The 22,216-nt window shown below is 43.7% G+C and overlaps 1 protein-coding gene and 1 pseudogene across 1 annotated transcript; both read left to right on the top strand.

Annotated features, from left to right (window-relative positions):
- Positions 1–13,906: 13,906 nt before the first annotated feature.
- LOC135519737 (heat shock cognate 71 kDa protein-like) lies at positions 13,907–16,521 on the top strand (annotated as a pseudogene).
- An 863-nt stretch (positions 16,522–17,384) lies between these two features.
- On the top strand, positions 17,385–19,623 carry LOC135520483 (chymotrypsin-like protease CTRL-1). The gene is made up of 7 exons (XM_064946083.1): positions 17,385–17,400; positions 17,673–17,773; positions 18,110–18,189; positions 18,322–18,404; positions 18,542–18,721; positions 19,146–19,263; positions 19,512–19,623. Exons 1-7 carry the CDS (start codon positions 17,385–17,387, stop codon positions 19,621–19,623), a joined length of 690 nt encoding a protein of 229 aa, XP_064802155.1.
- Positions 19,624–22,216: the final 2,593 nt, after the last annotated feature.

Here is a 22,216-nt window from a genome sequence, read left to right as displayed (position 1 = left end):
CTAGGAACAGTAGGTTAACTACCCTTGTTTAGGGGCAGAATGACAGATTTGACCTTGTCAGCATGGGGATTTGATCTTGCAACCTTTCGGTTACTAGTCCAACGCTCTAACCACTAGGCTGCCTGCCGCCCCTTCTTAGAGCTTGGTGAGAGTGTGGTTGTCCTATGGTTATTTTGAACACAACATTCTGGGAACGGTGCAGGATACCCAGATGGCACATTACGTTTTGAGAACCGTATGTTTCTTAGGTGGAAATTTCAGTACTTCAGCATGTTTTCTGCAGGTTTTCTCATGGTTCTATTTAACGTCATGTCCTCAGAACATTAAGATAACTTTCCATAAAAACCACAATGCATTTTTTTAAAGTGGGCCTGTTTGTACATCCTGTTGGCGCAGTGGACTAATCCATGAATAGGCAACAGAAGATCATAGGTTTGAATCTCAACGATGCCTTGGCACAACAATAAAAATGCCCCAACAAATGAATTTCCATGGGTTCAAAACAGTTAACCCAAACTAAGCCAACAGTGTTATTGAAACATGTTCTCAGAATGTTATTTAATTACCTTCAAATAGCCTATCATTTTTGATCTCAGAATGTTAATAAAATGTCCCCGGAAAACTTTCAGGGTTCCATAATGAAATGTTCTCAGAACCTCCCTGTACCCTAAAAATGAACATTCCTTGAACAGGCTAAATTGTCACATCTGTTCTCAGAATGATTAAAAAACATAACATTTTACCGGTCAGGAAACTTATGGCTTCGATCCCAGAACACATGGGTAACTAAAAATGTACATTCCCACAACTGTCAAGGACCCAGATGTTTTTCTCTCTCTCACTCTATCAGTAAGGGAGATATGAGAAAGAGAGATATGACCCAGGGTATACAGTTTTGGACTGTAAACACAATCATCTCTAACCTGTGGTTGTCGAAGAGATTTTGTCATGCTGAAAAGCTGAGAGTCATGAGGCTTCCATTGCACACAAGGTAGAGCTCTGTTAGCAAGGTATTATGTTAGAGAGGGGCTGCCACGGGGTGGGGATTGTGGGGTAATGAGTATGAGTGTAACTGATGCATGATCAGGAACGCAGAAAACATTTCTCATATAATCTTTCTGCCTTTCTCTCATCCCTGTCTCGATCTCTCATGCCTCTGTCTTTCTCTCACCTCTTTATCGCTCACCCCTCTCTGTCTTTCTCTCACCCCTCTCTGTCTTTCTCTCACCCCTCTCTGTCTTTCTCTCACCCCTCTCTGTCTCTCTCACCCCTCTGTCTTTCTCTCACCCCTCTCTGTCTTTCTCTCACCCCTCTCTGTCTTTCTCTCACCCCTCTGTCTTTCTCTCACCTCTCTTGTCTTTCACCCTTCTGTCTTTCTCTCACCCCTCTCTGTCTTTCTCTCACCCCTCTCTGTCTCTCTCACCCCTCTGTCTTTCTCTCACCCCTCTCTGTCTTTCTCTCACCCCTCTCTGTCTTTCTCTCACCCCTCTGTCTTTCTCTCACCTCTCTTGTCTTTCACCCTTCTGTCTTTCTCTCACCCCTCTCCATCTTTCTCTCACCCCTCTCTGTCACCCCTGTCTTTCTCTCACCCCTCTCTGTCACCCCTGTCTTTCTCTCACCCCTCTGTCTTTCTCTCACCCCTCTCTGTCACCGCTGTCTTTCTCTCACCCCTCTCTGGAACTTTTAAAGTAGAAAAACAAAACCACTTTTTATTCTTTAGGCCTTTGCAAGGTCAATGATTTAAACATTAAATATTTCTGATATCCACATCCAACTGACATTTGCTCACACAAACCTACATTGGAAACCACAGTGGGTTTGACTCATCTATATATATATATTTTTTTTCTTCAACAGTGTAGCTAGAGCAACAGGAAATGAACTTAAGGAAGTAAAGTTGGTCACTGTAATTGTTGCGGTACTATTTGGGGGCATAAGGTAAGACTTTAATGACAAATGTAGTCAATTTCTTCTTTGAATCTCTTGTCTGGATGAAATTCTTCCACTATTCAACCCATAAAATCTGACTTTAGGTATAATACAACATGCTAATTATTTGGCTCTTCTGGTTGCTGTAAGGAATGACTACCTTTCACATTGTCCTAATTGTGATCATCATTCTCAAAGGTAATGGTTTTATCTTGTTTGGGTTTTAATTTAGTTTTGTGCAGTTGGCAGACACAAACCCCAATGTTAACTATAGGAGAGATCTAAACAGGTGCATCTAGTTTCACTATTGTATACTCTCTTGTGTCTTGATGGCAAAGAAAGTCATCCTCTTGACAGAAATATAGTTATTTACAAAATGGGTTGTTCAAGACCTGAATGCTGATTGGCTGACAGCCGTGGTGTATCAGACCGTATACCACGGGTATGATAAAACATGTATTTTTCCTGCTCTAATTAAGTTGGTAACCAGTTTATAACAGCAATAAGGCACCTCAGGGGTTTGTGATATATGGCCAATATACCACGGCTAAGGGGGCTGTGTCCAGGCACTCCGCGTTGCGTCTGCGTAAGAACAGCCATGGCATATTGGCCATATACCACACCCCCTTGGTCCTTATTGCTTAATTATACCATAACGAGAACATTTGTCTATTCTGTTGTCCAGTCCCTCATCAGGCTTTCTGTCGTGTATGGGTGGACCAGGACCCTGTGGTGACCAGCACACTGGGCCAGAAAGTCTCCATGGGATGCCGTGTCCTGTCGGACAGCGGGGAGCTGATCACTGGCTGCAGGGCAGAGTGGTACATCAACACGGCCACACATGGCCAGAGGAAGGTGTGGAGGGAGATGGGTGACTTTCCCCGATTCAAGGGGAGGTTTCAGAAAACCTACGACCTGAACACAACAGATACAAGCATCCAGATGATCTGGTTAGAGCTGAATGACATAGGCTACTACTTCTGCACTCTGCAATGCTGCGTCAATGGGAAGGACAAGCAGTACCATGGCAATGGGACAAGACTCCTCATCAGCGAGGCTACACACACACCTTATGGGTTAATATTTACCTCAGTTATCCCAGGTAACACAACAAAGAAAATGCATATATTAGGTTAAAAAAATATCACATTTATTCCCTTGCTATTGTATTGCTCAAAAATGTATCAAGTTATCATACAGATGACAGTTGTCCTTTCCTTTGTAGTTAATGTTTTCAATATGATTTTGTTCTTAAGGTGCAGAAGAGGAGAATACTTCAGAGATGCAACTCTTTTATTTTTATGCTTTTCTGGCAGTGAAGCTGTTGGTCATCATAGTGCTTGGAGGCCTCACAATCAGTTCTTAAAGATGTAATTTGGACAATTTAAAGGTTAAATAAAAAAATGTTAAATTTATTAACTATTCAATTCATTAATGGAAAAAAGCCCAACATATTGTATGGTCATTATGTTAGTCATTAGTTTGTACTTTTAGTATTGCACTGAATTTGCATTTCACAGACCACTTCCATTCATAGTGTGGGAGGAAATGTAAATATTTGGGTGTAGGGTGATAAAAGAGCAGTAGACTAGTTAGCTGTAGGCCTAGTCCATCATAAAATGCCAAGAATATGAATAAAGGCGTTTCACTTTCAAACGCTTATGCCAGATTGACCATGTGTAGCCTAGCCCTATACAGTAGAATAGTTATCTCGTAAAAACCACTAGGTAGCGTTAAAATGCTCATGTAGTGGAAGAATTGCGGCTTTCAACCCGACATAAAAACCCGAATGTAGGCCTCACACACAAAACAGTAAGGTTCAGTCATATGACTGACTCACAGGAAGATCTTTGGTCGTGAGGTTTAAAGTGGGTAGAGCATAGAAGTCTTACACATCATGGATTCCTGCCTGAACAGGAAAATGTCCCAATTCCTGTGTATTGAAGCATATTCCATTTAAAATCGGAGCGCAGCATAAACATAAAAGTGAAAGGAACGTAAAACGCAAATTTTTATTTTGCAACAAACAAATGTAGCGGGCACTCAAACCGATTTCACGGGGAGGAATGTTTGTGTTTTACACTTCGTGTCGTGAGTGAGAATATACATCATGGACACTCGACATGAGAACGGGCTACCGCACTCACCTGCACTCGATATTCCCGGTCGTGAAAGTACCGCCAAAGAACTCGGGGTATGTGGGACTCCCCTTATTAAAACAAAGGGCAATAATGGAACAACGGAAAGAAGTTCACCTGCCAATCATGTCACGGCGGAGTTTGGCAACCAGCAGTTGTACCAAGTACCATTGGTAAACGCTCCTGCTCCTTCCACGACACCTCTCGGGTTACCTGGCGTTATGGACGTAGAAGGGAGAGTGGACGAGTCCAGGCTACGGATGCACATTTTCAAGAATGGTAAGGATGGGATACGATATCCTAAAGAGAAATTGATGGGCATAAATCACTGCCAATTCAGCTATTCATAATTCAACATATTAATTGATTGACAATGATTTCATATTTAAACATTATGGGCCAGTATGTTGGAGCCTATCATAAAGTTTAAATTAAGTAAAGTTAAATTGTTTCCCAGTGCTGGGTTTCCCATATTTGGTATTGCTCTATCACTATCTACAAGTCAAGAGGATGTCAAGTGATGTTTTCCTGGGGAGCTAGCTGACTGCACTACAGTTCAACCATTCTCTAGAAAGCCATGTAATCAAACCTCACTGAGACCCCTCAAGCAAAGACTCCCAAAATGACTTTTAGAAACAGACAATGGTTTGGTTTTACAGTTACCAGTCAAGACGTTGGTGTGATCTGACAGATTATGTTCAGAAGGAGGAAAAATCATTATTCACATGAAATCCATCAATCATGGTTTGTGGGTATGACATCAACAGTCCACACACAGCTGATCCTGAGCTTAATGGGTGAATAGCTGGGGACAGTATACTTTCTAACTTCTATCTGCATCAGTGTGTAAGTTACAGTCACCGGTACACTCAGGGCCTTCACTCACATGTTTTCAAGCTCAAGGTGAAATAGACCTTAACATCAGATCTAGGATCAGATTATCCAACTACCAATCATAACCTTAACCATTTAGGGATGACAAAATATCTGACCATGTACCAGTGGTTAGGGGAAACGGCTACAGTATATGACCAAGATGTAGGACTCAGGGTGCATCGTGTTGACTGTAAACACTGAACCCCCCCACTGACTTAGGAACCCCTAGGGCTTCATTGTGCTGAAAATCATGAGTCATGAGTCTTCCATTGCACGCAAGGTAGAGCTCTGTGAGCTAGGTACATGGTATACTACTACAGAGGGGTTACTACTGTGACTGGGTTTATCAGAAAATGTAACCAGGAACATGGGGAAAAAATCCCCCCCCCCTTCATCGATGCACATTCCTTCTCTCCTCTGGTGCGATATCATTAGCTGCATTGACTATGGTGCAAAAACATTATATAATGATCACTGTCAGAGCTCTAAGAAGGGGGCTAAAGGTCTCCACGCTGGGGATCAAGACTTGTTTTGCACACTAACCATTATAAGCCACTCATTCCTTGAAAAGCCTAGTTTGTTTAGGGATAAATTAGCTAGAAGGAATAAATTAGCCACTTTATCTCCCGCGTGGCGTAGAGGTCTAAGGCACTGCATCTCAGTGCTAGAGGCGTCACTACAGACGCTGTTCGATTCCAGGCTGTATCACAACCGTCCGTGTTTGGAAGTTCCATAGGGCAGCGCACAATTGGCCCAGCATAGTTAGGGTTTCATTGTAAATTAGAATTTGTTCTTAACTGACTTGCCTAGTTAAATAAAGCTTAAATTACATTTTTTTTATATATATATATATATCTAGTCAGAGGCCAATTGATCCAATAGCTTATCTTTTATATTTTAGTTCTTGTCTTCACATTCCTGTGAAATGATGCAAAAGTCCTTGTCTCACCATTATAACCTGAGTCGATTCTGTTGAAAAGCTAAAGAGAGACCTACCAGTCCAGAACACCAAGTGGACATGTCATTGCATCTCTCACCTGTCCAGTTGTTTCCCATCAGTGAGGAAAAGGAACACACAGGAGGAAAGAAGCCATTGTAAAGTATCTGGTCTCAACCTGTGCTGTATGTGTCTAGGTGGTGTGTCCCCTTCGGAGCGTGGCCAGGTGTGGCGTTTCCTGTTCGGGGTGTACCCCTGCAGCTCCACCTCTCTGGAGCGCCCCCTACTGCAGGGGCAGCTCAACGTCTGCTACCAATCCATGAAGAGGAAGTGGCAGCAGCTTTTTCCTGCCGCCGTCCGACTGCGTATAAATGGCACCGATGGTAGGGCCCGGATGTAGATCAACTTATACTCCTCTCTCTTTCTATCTATTGTTGTTCAGCACCTCATTCTAGACTCATCAACTTTATGCTGGAATCTGAGCTCAACCAATTTTGTAAATTCTCCCTGGTTTCCTCCTGTAAAGTTGCTTCCTTCACTCACGCTCACCTGCCTCCCATTCTCTTCCTCCATCCCTGTGTGTGTTTCTAGCTGAGTTGGTGGCAGCGGTGCGGTACTACGATGTGAGGCAGGACAGGGTCCAGATGCAGGCTCAGAACCGGAGTGATGAGGTCAGGGAGAGGCTGTCCTTCCTGGAGCTCTAGTGCAGCGTTTCCCAAACTAGGGATTGCGACTGAAATAAAAATAAATCAATAATTGCTCTTGGTTCATAGAACCGGGGTTCTGTCAGTAACTTCCAGTAGCCGCTAGATACGGTTGTAATAAACAGAGCAGTTTCTGTTTTCTTCCTACAAATGTGTCTCAATTTTTTTTACGGTTTAAGCTACAAAATATTATGACCCCTTCACTGAAAGATAAGGAATACGTATGTGTCTTCTGTTTCCTTCAAGCTGCGCGGGACTCATTAGAACAGAGTGGACAAGACCAGGCTCTAAATCAGACTGGGTGAATAGAATATCATCAATTATGAGCTTTTCTACACAGAATACCATGTAAATGATTGCCTGATGATCTTCTGAACTTCCCAATACCTTTCTGATGCATTTCAGTCACCTCAAACCATACTTCCTTTAGATTGAAGTACTGTCAAACTGATTTGTAATAGACTGCCATAGACCCAATTAAAAAAGTAAACATTGGCCTTTTATTACATCACTGTTTTTACATGGTGTGGTTGCAAAGAAAAAGACCTGGAAACCCTGTTCGAGTGGATAGACCTACATAATGAAAAAACAGAGGAAATATAATGAAATTGTTTGCAATTACCTCTGCAACTCTTCCAAATGTTTACCTTTCACAACTGCCACCAGTTCAGCCCCAAAACGTTTACAACAAAGACATTGACATACCCATAGTCAAATAAAGAAAAGCGTATAAAAAAAGATGGAATATCTTTTCTATGCTGAAACACTCATATTAAACACCAACTTTATTCAAAAATGAATGTGTCATATTAAGGATTATGTTTAACAGCTTTGTCACATTTTAAAACATCTTATTTTATCTGTTACATGCTACGAAAATTACCAAAGATCCTAGAAAGTGTCCAATATTCTAGTAGTGTACTGGTAATGTTACCGGTAACTTTCTCCCCCTTTGCAACCCTAGTGTTTTTGGTTTGTTTGCTTTTACAGGGGTGAAGGCTTGGGCAATCTGCTGGTGTTGAGGGATATTCTCATCACATATGCTGCTTTTCACCCAGGTAATCTCTCTCCTAATGTCTCTCTTTCTCTTCTGTCATTTTTTTCTTTCTTTTCTCTCTCTCTGTTTATCTTTGATCCTGCCTATCTCAGTTTTTAGTGCTGCAAATACTGTATATAGGTCATCAAAGTCATGAGCCAGTTGTCACCCAACCACTGAAAGAGAGTGTCGTTAGATAGCCCTCTAATGGCGAAATATGTTGGCGGAGTAAAATGTCACACAATCCTAACTTGACAAATGTGCGTGTACGTTTCCACCCCGATCTGCCATGGAAGTAAATTCAGAACTTATGAGAAATGTACACGCATATATGTTCAAATTATCGCCTTAGTCTTAGTAGTAAGCTAAAGTAACTGTATTTACTTACTTTCCTCATACTGTGTGTGTCATGCTGATGTGCTGGGGGTCAGAGGTAAGCTATACCCAAGGGATGAATGACCTTTGTAGCCGATTCCTGGAGGTGCTGGACTCTGAGGTGGACACCTACTGGAGCTTCTCCTGCTACATGGAGAAGTTCTCCAAGGACTTCCGTGCTGACGGCCTGCACAGGAAGATAGGTTTGGTGTTAGTTTTAATACATTTTTTGTCTTCTCTGTACACGTGTAATAATATGGTAGACTTGATAATAAGGTAATGTTATTTACGTTTTGATTGTTGTCACTCGGAGCTGGAGGCAGCACTGCTGAAGGAGTTGGACCCTCAGCTCCACACCCACCTGATCACAGATAGCATGGAGAGTTTCACCTTCTGTCACAGGTACACAACACAACACACACGCATATACTGCATCTACATGTGTTTGCAGTACATACACTACACAAGTATGTGGACCCCTACTCGTCGAACATCACATTCTAAAATCATGAGCTTTAATATGGAGTTGGTCCCCCCCCTTTGCTGCTATAACAGACTCCACTTTTCTGGGAAGGCTTTCCACTAGATGTTGGAACATTGCTGCCGGTACTTGCTTCCATTAGTGAGGTCGGGCACTGATGTTGGGCAATTAGGCCTGGCTCGCAGTTGGCATTCCAATTCATCCCAAAGGTGTTTGATGGGGTTGAGGTCAGGGCTCTGTGCAGTCCAGTCAAGTTCTTCTACACCGATCTCGACCATTTCTGTATGGACTTCGCTTTGTGCACAGGAGCATTGTCATGTAGAAACAGGAAAGGTCCTTCCCCAAACTTTTTCCATAAAGTTGGAAGCACAAAATAATCTGGAATGTTATTGTATGCTGTAGTTTTAAGATTTCCCTTCATTGGAACTAAGGGGGCTTCCAAACTTTACAGTTCCCGCTGTGCATTGGGGCAGGTAGCGTTCTCCTGGCATCCGCCAAACCCAAATTCTGTCGTCGGACTGCCAGATGGTGAAGCATGATTCATCACACCAGAGAACGCATTTCCACTGCTCCAGAGTCCAATGGCAGCGAGCTTTACACCACTCCAGCCGGTGCTTGGCATGGCGCATGGTGATCTCAGACTTGTGTGCAGCTGCTCGGCCATGGAAATCCATTTCATGAAGCTTAAAAATAAAATGTATTGCTTTCAGAGGCAGTTTGGAACTCGGTAGTTAGTGCTGCAACTGGGGACAGGCGGTTTTTACACGCTTCAGCACTCGGCGGTCACGTTCTGTGAGCTTGTGTGGCCTACCACTTTGCGGCTGAGCCATTGTTGCACCTAGACGTTTACACTTTACAATAACAGCACTTACAGTTGACTGGGGCAGCTCTAGCAGGGCATAAATTTGATGAACTGACTTGTTGGAAAGGTGGCATCCTATGACGGTGCCACGTTGGAAGTCAGTGAGCTCGTAAGTACGGGCCATTCTACTGCCAATATTTGTCTATGGAGATTGCATAACTGTGTGCTCGATTTATACACCTGTCAGCAACAGGTGTGGCTCAAATGGCAGAATTCACCAATTTGAGGGGGTGTATTTGCATGAAATACGTATACTTACACTTGTGTGTCCCCTCTCCCAGATGGCTGCTGCTGGGTTTCCAAAGAGAGTTTGAGCACTGTGATGCCCTGCGTCTCTTTGAGATCCTGAGCTGTGACCACCTGGAGCTCATCTCCCAGCAGGTGGACCGCGCCCGCTACCAGGAGAGGATCGCTCGCAGGCACAGTCTAGGTGAGAAGGTAGTCACGGTCTAGGTGAGAAGGTAGTCACGGTCTAGGTGAGACGGTAGGCACGGTCTAGGTGAGACGGTAGGCACGGTGGAGGTGAGACGGTAGGCACGGTCTAGGTGAGACGGTAGGCACGGTGGAGGTGAGACGGTAGGCACGGTCTAGGTGAGACGGTAGGCACGGTCTAGGTGAGACGGTAGGCACGGTCTAGGTGAAACGGTAGGCACGGTGGAGGTGAGACGGTAGGCACGGTCTAGGTGAGACGGTAGGCACGGTGGAGGTAAGACGGTAGGCACGGTCTAGGTGAGACGGTAGGCACGGTGGAGGTGAGACGGTAGGCACGGTCTAGGTGAGACGGTAGGCACGGTCTAGGTGAGATGGAAGTCAGAAGTTTACATACATTTAAACTCAGTTTTTCACAATTCCTGACATTTAATCCTAGTAAAAATTCCCTGTCTTAGGTCAGTTAGGATCACCACTTTATTTTAGGAATGTGAAATGTCAGAATAATTGTAGAGAGAATTATTTATTTCAGCTTTTATTTATTTCATCACATTCTGAGTGGGTCAAAGTGTACATACTCAATTAGTCTTTGGTAGCGTTGCCTTCAAATTGTTTTATTTGGGTCAAAAGTTTCGGGTAGCCTTCCACAACCTTCCCACAATAAGTTGGGTGAATTTTGGCCCATTCCTCCTGACTGAGCTGGTGTAACTGAGTCAGGTTTATAGACCTCCTTGCACGCACACACTTTTTTCAGTTCTGCCCACAAATCTTCTATGGGATTGAGGTCAGGGCTTTGTGATGGCCACTCCAATACCTTGACTTTGTTGTCCTTAAGCCATTTTGCCACAACTTTGGAAGTATGCTTGGGGTCATTGTCCATTTGGAAGACCCATTTGCGACCAAGCTTTAACTTCCTGACTGATGTCTTGATGTTGCTTCAATATATCCACATACTTTTCCTCCCTCATGATGCCATCTATTTTGTGAAGTGCACCAGTCCCTCCTGCATCAAAGCACCACCACAACATGATGCTGCCACCCCCGTGCTTCAAGGTTGGGATAGTGTTCTTCGGCTTGCAAGAATCCCCCTTTTTCCTCCAAACATAATGATGGTCATTATGGCTAAACAGTTCAATTTTTGTTTCATCAGACCAGAGGACATTTCTCTAAAAATCCGATCTTTGTCCCCATGTGCAGTTGCAAACCGTAGTCTGGCTTTTTTATGGCGGCTTGGAGCAGTGGCTTCTTCCTTGCTGAGCTGCCTTTCTGGTTATGTCGATATAGATACTTTTGTACCTGTTTCCTCCAGCATCTTCACAAGGTCTTTTGCTGTTGTTCTGGGATTGACTTGTACTTTTCGCACCAAAGTACATTCATCTCTAGGAGACAGAACGAGTCTCCTTCTTGAGTGGTATGACGGCTGCGGGGTCCCATGGTGTTTATACTTGCATACTATTGTTTGTACAGATGAATGTGGTACCTTCAAGCATTTGGAAATTGCTCCCAAGGATGAACCTTTCTGAGGCCTTTGCTGATTTCTTTAGATTTTCCCATGATGTTAAACAAAGAGGCACCGAGTTTGAATGTAGGCCTTGAAATACATCCACAGCTACACCTCAAATTGACTCAAATTATGTCAATTAGCCTATCAGAAGCTTCTAAAGCCATGACATCATTTTCTGGAATTTTCTATGCTGTTTAAAGGTAGTCAATTTAGTGTATGTAAACTTCTGACCCACTGGAATTGTGATACAATGAGATATAAGTGAAATAATCTGTCTGTAAACAATTGTTGGAAAAATTACTTGTCATGCACAAAGTAGATGTCCTAACCAACTTGCCCAAACTATAGTTTGTGAACAAGAGATTTGATGAGTGGTTGAAAAACGATTTGTAATGACTCCAACCTAAGTGTATGTAAACTTCCGACTTCAACTGAAGGTGAGACGGTAGGCACGGTGTAGGTGAGACGGTAGGCGCGGTGTAGGTGAGACGGTAGGCGCGGTATAGGTGAGACGGTAGGCGCGGTAGTCACTTGTAGGTGAGACTGTAGTCACGGTGTAGGATAGACGGTAGTCTCCTGTGGCCATCCTTCCAAGTCCCAGGCTATGTGTGACAGTACATAAGAAACAGTGCACAGCCTATGGTTCCAAATACACTATATATTGTGAAGTGGAAATATGTAGAAGCAACAACGGCTCAGCCACGAAGTGGTAGGCCACACAAACTCACAGAACGGGACCACCTCTGATTTTGGAATGAGATGTCATGTTGTGTATATGTCCATACAATTGGTAATATGAATTTACAGAAGCCCGTTTTGGTCCTTCTGTATTTGCTTATAACAATGGTATGTTGTCCTTCTTGTAGTTTGTTTGTGTTGTAACGGATGTTCTGGGATGGTTCCAGAGGATAAACCAGTGTCTGAGGCACAGGCCGTCAACACGGAATTCACCTTTGAACTCTTAATCTGTGCCACCATATTATTGGACAACAGAGATGCCCTGCTAAGCTGTAGGAACCACGTGCAGCTCATCCAGTTCACCAATAGGTTTGTGTGTGTGTGCGTGTGTGTGGGTGTGCGCGCGCGCGCGTGCCCGTCCGTCCTCTGAAATTTTGGCTTGTCATTACAAAGCAATACAACCAGACTCATCAGTCTTTCGCTCCGTGATTCTCTATGTGCAGTTTGCAGGGAACTCTGGACCTGAACCTCACACTGAAGAAAGCAGAGGAGCATTTCTACAACTGCTGCAAGCGCTCTGCTTGGGACTATATGAACGGCCGCTGCAGGACAAGTAAAAACAAGGAAGACCACTTCTTGTTCCAGCTCCGCAGCTTCTTCTCCTGAACTCAGATCAGTCCTTAACTTAACCTCTTGAACATTCAGCTACAACCTGTAGTAACTGTGGGGTGGACTCAAAACAAGGGACTTATTTCCTGAGAGGAGTGTGTACTATTTACATGTCTTGTCCACTAACGTTTAAGTATTAATATTGCTGTGGGATCTACCTAGGACAATGATGTGTCCAAAAGGGGTTTGGCACACTTTGTGATAGACAGTATTGGCACACTTTCCAGACAGTGTGCCAATACTGTCTGGAATACTATAGGTGCATATACATGTCTGAAGAATAGACTTTGTGTGACCTACTTGACTTAAGCCCTTGGTGAAATGCTTTCATGGTTAGTGTAGTATTTTCATGGAGCATGCAGTGAAAGGTTCAGACAACTATATAAAAAATGCTTAATTTATTAAAAAATACTGTCAATTCATTACTGTCAATTCATTGCAGCATGTCATTTACTGTACAAACTAGAATGTGCTTTGCTGCTTGCTTTCCTGCTTTTCTAATGAATGTGAATCCACAGGCCGGTTGCTGGTAGGAGATATCTGTAGTCTTCTCACAGTGCTTATATCACTGAACAGCCCCCAGACCATGTGAACCAAGTTAAACATGCCCTGAGAACCTCCTTTCTCTGTGGACAGGACAAACTTGTTTCACATTTATTTTTATAAATCAGAGAAAATACAATAGTCTTCCTTTTCTAATTTCAAACAGCAATGTCTAACAGCAATTCCGCTAACTCCTATACTAGATAAAGTTAGTTGGCTAGCACTGAATGGGCACACAAACTACGTGAGCCTGGAACTTTCTCTGGCTGAGTCACCTGATGGAATCTCAGTGAGCCGTCTGCTGTCTGTCTGTCGTTATATACTCTGTAGAGACATGGTACTCTTCCTCTTAGTCTCTGTACAGGAAAGGAAGAGGAGTGCTTCAGTGGAATTGAGCAGCAGTTGTTCTGAGGTTTGTGTGGTAATCTTTGAAGCGTTGCACAACTGACTGAGCAAGTTAACTCCTTTTCTAAGAAGCGTTGCATTCAGCTCTGCTTTTTCAGCTTGACTTGCCAGTTCCTGTCCAATTCAAGGGACATGACCACACTCTCATAATGACACTATTATGCTTTATGTCAGCTATTGGAGAATTAAGAACTAGCATAAAGCTTATCCCAAATTGTTTCAGCAGTGTTTAAGTAGCATGAAGCCAAAAGTTATTGTCAAGCCTGTTTGAATGATTTGTCTATTGCATGACTTTCTGTTTCTGGACACACATGTTGTCCAATGTCCAGGCAAGTCCAAGATGGAAGTAGAGTACAAGGGAGAGAGGAAGACCTTTTTCCCTGAGGAGGTGTCCTCCATGGTGCTCACCAAGATGAAGGAGATTCTGAAGCTTAACTGGGCAAGGTAGGGAGTCTGACTAACCAAATGGAAAAACCACCTCAATTACAAATCTAGTCTTAGCCCCTACCCACTCCATGCACCCCATGTAGGTTTGAAAAGATTGGATGGGTATACATTGTATGTTAATAACTCCAACTGACAATCTATTTAGGGATGATACACACTAGACCTAACTAATACTGTTTTTCCCTCTTTCCCTCTGTTTTTCCCTCTGAACAATGCTGTCATCACAGTCCCTGCCTACTTCAACGACTCCCTGCGCCAAGCAACCAAAGATACTGGAGTGATCTCTGGACTCAATGTCCTGCGTATCATCAACGAGCCCACCACTGCAGCCATCACCTGTGGCCTGGACAAGAAGGTACAGAAACCACAAAACAAACAAAAAACACTGGTTTGTACAACTCACACTAGGTCTGCTTGATTAGTCCTTTGAAAGTCCTACTGACTTAATTGCTCTCTCTTATCAGGTCGGCGGTGAGCGCGAGAGTCCTGTTCTTCGACCTGGGTGCCGGCACCTTAGACGTGTCCATCCTGACCATCGAGGATGGCATCTTTGAGGTCAAGTCCACCGCCGGCGACACCAATCACTTCATCAGCAAGTTCAAGCGTAAATTCAAGAAGGACATCAGCGGCAACAAGAGGTGGTGCGGCGCCTGCACACTGCCTGTGAGCGGGCCAAGCGCACCCTGTCCTCCAGTACCCAGGCCAGCATCGAGATTGACTCTTTCTATGAAGGTGCCGACATCTACACCTCCATTACCGGGGCTCGCTTTGAGGAGCTCAACGTTGACCTGTTCCGCAGCACCCTGGAACCCATGGAGAAGTCTATGAGGGATGCCAAAATGGACAAGGCCCAGATACACGACATCGTCCTGGTGGGAGGCTCCACACGTATCCCCAAGATCTAGAAGCTTCTGCAGGACTTATTCAATGGGCGAGACCTCAACAAGAGCATCATCCCTGATGAGGTTCTGGCTTATGGCGCCTGTAGGTATCTCACTGTGTGTTGCAGGAATATTTCACTGTGTCAAGTGTATGTGATACAATGTTTCATCCAACATCTCCTCTCTGTCCTCCACAGCTGTGCAGACTGCCATCTTGGCCGGTGACAAGTCAGAGAACGTGCAGGACCTGCTGCTGCTGGACTTGAGATGCTTGGTATTGAGATGGCGGGAGGGGTCATGACTGTGCTCATCAAGAGAAACACCACCATCCCCATCAAGCAGACTCAGACCTTCACAACATACTCAGAAAACCAGAGTCTTTATCAGCTGCCTACATATGTGTAAAGTAGCCAGATCACATATACCCTCCATGATTCTATCTAGTATTAATCCATTCCCATTATTTATTTCTCAGGTGAATTAGGGGGAGAGAGCCATGACCAAGGACAACAATATCCTCTGCAAGTTTGAGCTCACCGGAATCCCCCCTGCCCCCAGGGGCGTCCCCCAGATCGAGGTGAACTTTGACTTTGACGCCAACGGCCTCCTCAATGTGTCTGCGGTGGACAAGAGCACCGGCAAGGAGAACAAGATCACCATCACCAATGACACTGGTATGCCTCCTTAACCTTGAACCTCACGACATAATCAAAGATCTTATCGATGTCCAACCCTTTCCTCAAAGAAAAGAGTCTCAAAAAGAAAGAGAGACAACAGAAGAGAGTAGGAGATAATGAATATGTCACATATGGACAATTATATAATGACGTGTCTGTATCTTGTTATCCCCAGGACGTCTGACCAAGGAGGACATTGAGCGCATGGTGCAAGAGGCTGACCAGTACAGGGCTGAGGACGAGGCACAGAAGGAGAACGTCACAGCTAAGAACTCGCTGGAGTCCCTGGCTTTCAACATGAAGAGCACAGTGGATGACAAGAAGCTCACGGAAAAGATCAGCCCGGAGGACGTGTTCTTAGTGGTGAGCAATGGTTTCACATTGATGCATTTCCTCCCATGGTAAAAGTAGGCTTCACAGTAAGTTTAAAACAAATAAATCATATAAGATAGAATATTGTGCTCACCACCTGTGTCTCTTACCCTCTCATACTCTCTCCCTTCCTCTCTTGTCTACCCCCTTGTCTTTATCTAGACGACAGAGAAGGATGAGTATGAGCACCAGCAGAAGGAGCTGGAGAAGGTGTGTAAGTAACCCCATCATTACCAATCTGTATCAGGGTGCCGGAGGCCCGCCAGGAGGTATGCCAGGTGGTATGCCTGGAGGCTTCCCTGGAGGCGCTGGAGCTGTCTCCTCCTCTGGCCCAAACATCAAGGAGGTCGACAAAAATCCCTGACCTCTACAGGAGAGAATCCACATCCTGTCCACATCTCAGCTCCCTTCACACAACACCTACTGCAGACCTGGCCTGTGTCATCACTTCCCTTCTTGAGAACATCCTGTGTAATATTTATATCTACTGCAGGCTCCTACAGCCTTGTGCTATTGTGCAGTTCACACAACCTTCACTTTAATCAGATTGAATATATCACAACCAATAAAGCTGGATTCTGATAAGCATTTGTTGTGTTTTTCTTTAACCTCGGTTAGATATGACAAATTCATTTTGTACATTAACAGTTGTCACAAAGTGCTTAAAGTCGTATAAACTTGTATGAACATTTGCACTATTGCTCATCGGAAAAGTTCCCTCAAGTGACATTCATCAACCCTCAAATGTAGTGGCATTTTAAATGTGTCTAATTATGAAATGGAATAGCAATTTTAACACATGTCCTTACTGCTACTTTGTATAGATGAATAAACAATTATCTTCCTTTCTTAATAAAACAAATGTTTTTGTCACAGAGGGCTCCATAAAACATATGATCTGAATCCATAATGTTAATCAAGTGTTTTGTTTTTGATTGTTTTGCGGTCACGTTCAGCTGCATATAAACAGAACGGTCTGACCATGGTTTTCCACCCTGCTTGTGGGATTGCAACACAAGGTTACAAGATGTTATTGTTCTGACCAGCATCAGAACTCCAATTGGACAGCATGATAAGAAACCAGAAAAATAGGCATCAAGGGCATTTCAGAGGACCAAATGTAGGGTCTGGGCATATTTTCCACTCTGCAAAGAATTATGACTGCATCTTTCCCTGGAATCATTGTGCAAAGACTTTTTTGCTTAGGCCTGGTCCACATAGAGTACAGTACACTACATGGCAAACACAAGCGTGTATCCGACTGTCCCTGAGGCGTGAGGTTTTCCCACCTGTTCCACCTGACTGTTCCCAGCTCTATCAGACCATGGGGGAACCTGTGGGAGACATGACTGATGGGCCTGCCAGGGTATAAGAGGGAGAGATACATCAAGTACAATCTACTAGACTATGGCCATGCTCTGGATCGTCAGCTCTCGCTTTGATGGCCTCAGCCCTGGGTGAGTGGTGTCATCATCAATGTCTGGTAACATGAACTAATTTGATCTTTTTGATCCTTGATTTATTCACATAGGTAAGTCCTATTGAGACGAAAAGCTAAAAGAAGCCCTGGCCAACAAGGAGGTGAAGTGTTGTATTATACTTTGGTAGTTACTGAAGGCATGTCAGTCCATACTCTGAGGCCAATCAAAACTATGTAGGATTTTGGTCAAAAGTGGTGCACTATATATGAGGATAGGGTGTTGTTTGAGACAGTGTGTTTGTGCCCTAGGTGGCGGAGTGCCAAGCATCCCGCCGCAGGTGAGCGGCTTGAAGATTGTGAACGGACAGAACGCCGTATCTGGCTCCTGGCCCTGGCAAGTCTCCCTTCAGGTAACCCCATTTCCATCCTTTCATTCTATACACTGATTATTCTTGTTAGCCACTTACAGTAAATATATGTTGACAATGTTGGGAAGTGCTGTCTTCACATTATGGTCAGACCCATACTATCTATCTACTGTCTTCACATTACGGTCAAACCCATACTATCAACTGTCTTCACATTATGGTCAGACCCATACTATCAACTGTCTTCACATTATGGTCAGACCCATACTATATACTGTCTTCACATTATGGTCAGACCCATACTATCTATCTACTGTCTTCACATTATGGTCAGACCCATACTATCAACTGTCTTCCACCTCTTCCTTTCTCCTTCAGGATGCCTCTGGATTCCACTTCTGTGGAGGCTCCCTAATCAGCCAGAACTGGGTTGTCACTGCTGCCCATTGCCGTGTCATGTAAGTGCATTTAATTCCATTCAATAGTGCTTTATTAGCACCGTGTTCATAAGTACATACAGCATTCCTTAGTTGCACTCAGATAAACTGGGTTCATTCATACACACTGTAATCTGATTTCTCTCTCTCCAGTCCTGGCCGTCACCAAGTTATCCTGTCAGAGCACGATCGTCAGTCCAATGCTGAGCCGATCCAGGTCAAAAGCATCTCCAGGGTAAGTCCAGGAGTTTGGGGAGAGATCCACTCACTTAACCACAACATGCCTGCCTGCTTCATAGGTTTTACCAGAGTTCTGAGATTCTGTTCACTTTCAAAGATGAATCACTTCACTATCTGTGTCTACATCTTTCTTTGATCACCCATCCCTACTACAACAGCCAGAACTTTAACAACAACGTGACCCCGCTGAAGCTGTCCTCCCCCGTCCAGATCACCTCCCGCGTGTCCCCTGTGTGTCTGGCCTCCTCTTGCACCCCCTTCCCCTCTGGAACCTGCTGTGTCACCACTGGCTGGGGCAAGACTGGCACCACATGTGAGTGGCCACACAAGCTACTGAACCATTATTGATACACGATAGATTTACAGTTAATACAAGAGTATGTGCAAATGGATGGTAAAATAAACAAAAACTGTTTTAATCAGTAAACCAGTCAGCCTGGGCATGGCTCTTAAGAAAACAACTGCATCATAGATAAAGGCCTAATGTTTGCATCATGATTTCCTTCCTCATTCTCAGTTTGTGGAAAGAAACTGCCACACACTGCACTTGCAAATGTAGCACTATTCCATTATTTCCGGAAAAGTATGCACTCACTACAGTATGGTGTTCTTGATAAGAGCCTCTGCTAAATTTCTAAAATGTAAAATGTATTGTGGCAATGTTTCCACCTCAGCTTTCATTAAGAGCACTGAGCTCCTTCACTGAGCTCCTTCCTAACCATGTCCCCTGTCCCCAGCAAGCCCCTGTATCCTCCAGCAGGTGACCCTTCCTCTGCTGAGCTCTGCTCAGTGCAAGCAGTACTGGGGCCAGAACAGGATCACTGAAGCCATGATCTGCGCCGGAGCCTCCGGAGTGTCAGGTAACTGACTGACCTCCCATGTCCTTCTGGAGCAAGTTGAGGCTACCTTTCTCCAGTCAGTTACTGAACATTTCTCTCTAATCACTCTCGTATCATGTCGTCCGGCAACAACCTTTCACCCAACACATGCGCTATCTTAAAGTAGCCAGGTACAGATTTGTTTGACCAAATTATCTGGCAATGGCATGACAATGGAAGTCAGATAGGCTACAACTCGGCCCCTAATACAATCATCTCTACCAGTGCCAGTGCTCCTAACCTCTCCCTTCTTCTCCTCCATCTCCAGGATGATTCTGGCGGTCCTCTGGTGTGTCAGAGCAGTGGCGTGTGGTTTCAGTTGGGCATTGTGTCCTAGGGCACCACCAACTGCAACGTCAGTACCCCTGTTGTCTACTCCCGTGTCGCCTACCTGTGTGGCTGGATTGACCAGACCGTCGCATCCAACTAGAGTCACAGTGGACCCCAGCTGCATGTCTCCTTACACAAACTCTTCTTCCTGCAAACAGTAGTCCCACAGATGAGTGTGTGATGTCACACAGGCTTGATCCGGCTAGCTTTCCCATCAGCTAGTGATATTTCAACCTGTCTCATGCACAGCCGCTCACTGTGTGGCCACAGTCTCATTTTTTTCAATGTAACTGAAAAAGATGCATTCAATTAAAGTTGTATAAAGGTTCTCTCTGTTTGAAGTCAGAGCAGTGCCGAGAGACCATTGAGGAAAAACATAACCAACAAAACAAAGCGCACACATGCATAAAAAATAAATAATAATAGTAACCCTTGGAAAGTCTTACTAAATCACACTTGGCAGTTATTTTTATTTTTTTATGTGTGAACGGTCCTTGTGAAAGTAAAGTTTTTTTGCCCCCCAACTTTTCCCCAAACAGCAAATATGGAAAGTATTTAAAATATGTGTCACGCAAGCAAGCCATAACAGGGTTAAATATTTTCCTAGTATTTTACAAATGTTCCATCCTGAACATAAATTACTTGTCACACGACGAACCTGGTATTTCAGGCCAAAACCTGAAGTGCCATTCTAAACTATATAAAGAATATAAATGTGTCTGGATTTGATTAGAGCTTTGATCGGCATGAACATCCAAGCCTGATTAGTCACACATCCACGACATGTTATGATCCCAAGCCCAAATGATAGTGCCATTATCCAATACATTGTTTATGATATAGGCTACCACACATTACACAAAAACATAAAAGCTAATAGATGTATACATGCTCTCTTGGGTAAATAAAGGAAACAAGCTCCAGTAGCCTAATCTTTTTGAGTCTGGACTGTATAAGTATACTGTATTGTATTATAAGGACTGGAATTACTGACCTCATTCAAACCATGAAGCTGGGAGAGAACGTGATGCTGGTGCAGGACATGATGCCTACAAAGTCACAATTATATTTGGAAATATAATATGGCCTATTTTAAAATGTGTATAATTTGCAGGCTGACATATATACCTTTCAAAACATTTCCCTTAATGTTTTACCATGTGTGTATAAGCCTACCTCCTTTCTCCATTGTTGCTTCATTCCTTCTTTGCTTTCAACAGTTAAATTAAATATGTTTTGTTGTCCTTATCTTCGCCATTGTAATGACACCCTTGAATAATAAATATAGGACTAGAATAAGATGCAGATGGCTATCTATTCACTCCATAACTGTCAGAACCTACCATCGTGCATTCTCTCCTCTTTTAAACTCTCTACGAGTTCTATTGGCTGCTGTAGGCCTATCTAACATTCAGCAAACAAGAGACTGTATCCCTCTTCCAATAGTCTATTGATAGTCTAATAATGATTTAAAAAAATATCCAGCAAGCTATTAATCTAGTTTAGCTTTTCCTGGGACTCCAAGAGCTAAGGAGCATTTTTTAAAGGAGAGAGGCCAGCAGAGCGTAGGTGTGGATTATGCAAGAGACAGCTATAAATTAGAAGCTTAGCCTATGCATAACCCATCATTCATTAGCTAAATGTAAGGCTAATACCGCATTTAATGTATTACCTGAAAGAGGTAGGCTCAAAGATCTATAGGCTATAGAATGCATTCAGGAATTATTCACCCATTTCCTTTGTCCACATTTTGTCACATTACAGCCTTATTCTAAAATGGATTAAATACAAAAATAATCATCAATCTACACACAATACCCCATAATGACAAGGTAAAAACAGAGTTAGATATTTTTGCATATGTATTACAAATAAACAGGAATGCCTTATTTGCATAAGTATTCAGACCCTTTGCTATGAGACTCATAATTGAGCTCAGGGGCATCCTGCTTCCATTGATCATTCTTGAGATGTTTCTACAACTTTATTGGAGTCCACCTGTGGTAAATTCAATTGATTGGACATGATTTGGAAAGGCACACACCTGTCTATATAAAAGGTCCCACAGTTGACAGTGCATGTTAGAGCAAAAACCAAGCCATGAGGTTAAATAAATTGTCCGTAGAGCAACGAGACAGGTTTGTGTTGAGGCACAGATCTGGGGAAGGGTACCAAAACATTTCTGCAGCATTGAAGGTTCCCAAGAACACAGTGGCCTCCATCATTCTTAAATGGAAGAAGTTTGGAACCACCAAGACTCTTCCTAGAGTTGGTCGCCCGGCCAAATTGAGCAATCTGGAAAGAAGGGCCTTGGTCAGGGAAGTGACCAAGAACCCGATGGTCACTGACAGAGCTCCAGAGCTCCTCTGTGGAGATGGGAAAACTTTCCAGAAGGACAGCAATCTCTACAGCACTCCACCAATAAGGCCTCTATAGTAGAGTGGCCAGATGGAAGCCACTCCTCAGTAAAAGGCACATGACAGCCCGCTTGAAGTTTGCCAAAAGGCACCTAAAGTACTCTCAGACTATGAGAAACAAGATTCTCTGGTCTGATGAAACCAAGATTGAACTCTTTGGCCCGAATGCCAAGCGTTACGTCT

The sequence above is a fragment of the Oncorhynchus masou genome, chromosome 29 (genome assembly GCF_036934945.1).
Source record: "Oncorhynchus masou masou isolate Uvic2021 chromosome 29, UVic_Omas_1.1, whole genome shotgun sequence".
In the NCBI taxonomy this organism is placed as follows: Eukaryota; Metazoa; Chordata; class Actinopteri; order Salmoniformes; family Salmonidae; genus Oncorhynchus; species Oncorhynchus masou.
This window is presented reverse-complemented; position numbering and strand designations above follow the sequence as displayed.

Bases quoted from the DNA above. Each gene is read 5' to 3' on its own strand.
- LOC135520483 (XM_064946083.1), top strand. The intron at 18,190-18,321 runs GTAAGTGCATTT...CTCTCTCTCCAG, and splicing joins GCTGCCCATTGCCGTGTCAT to TCCTGGCCGTCACCAAGTTA. The intron at 18,722-19,145 runs GTGAGTGGCCAC...CCCTGTCCCCAG, and splicing joins GGGCAAGACTGGCACCACAT to CAAGCCCCTGTATCCTCCAG.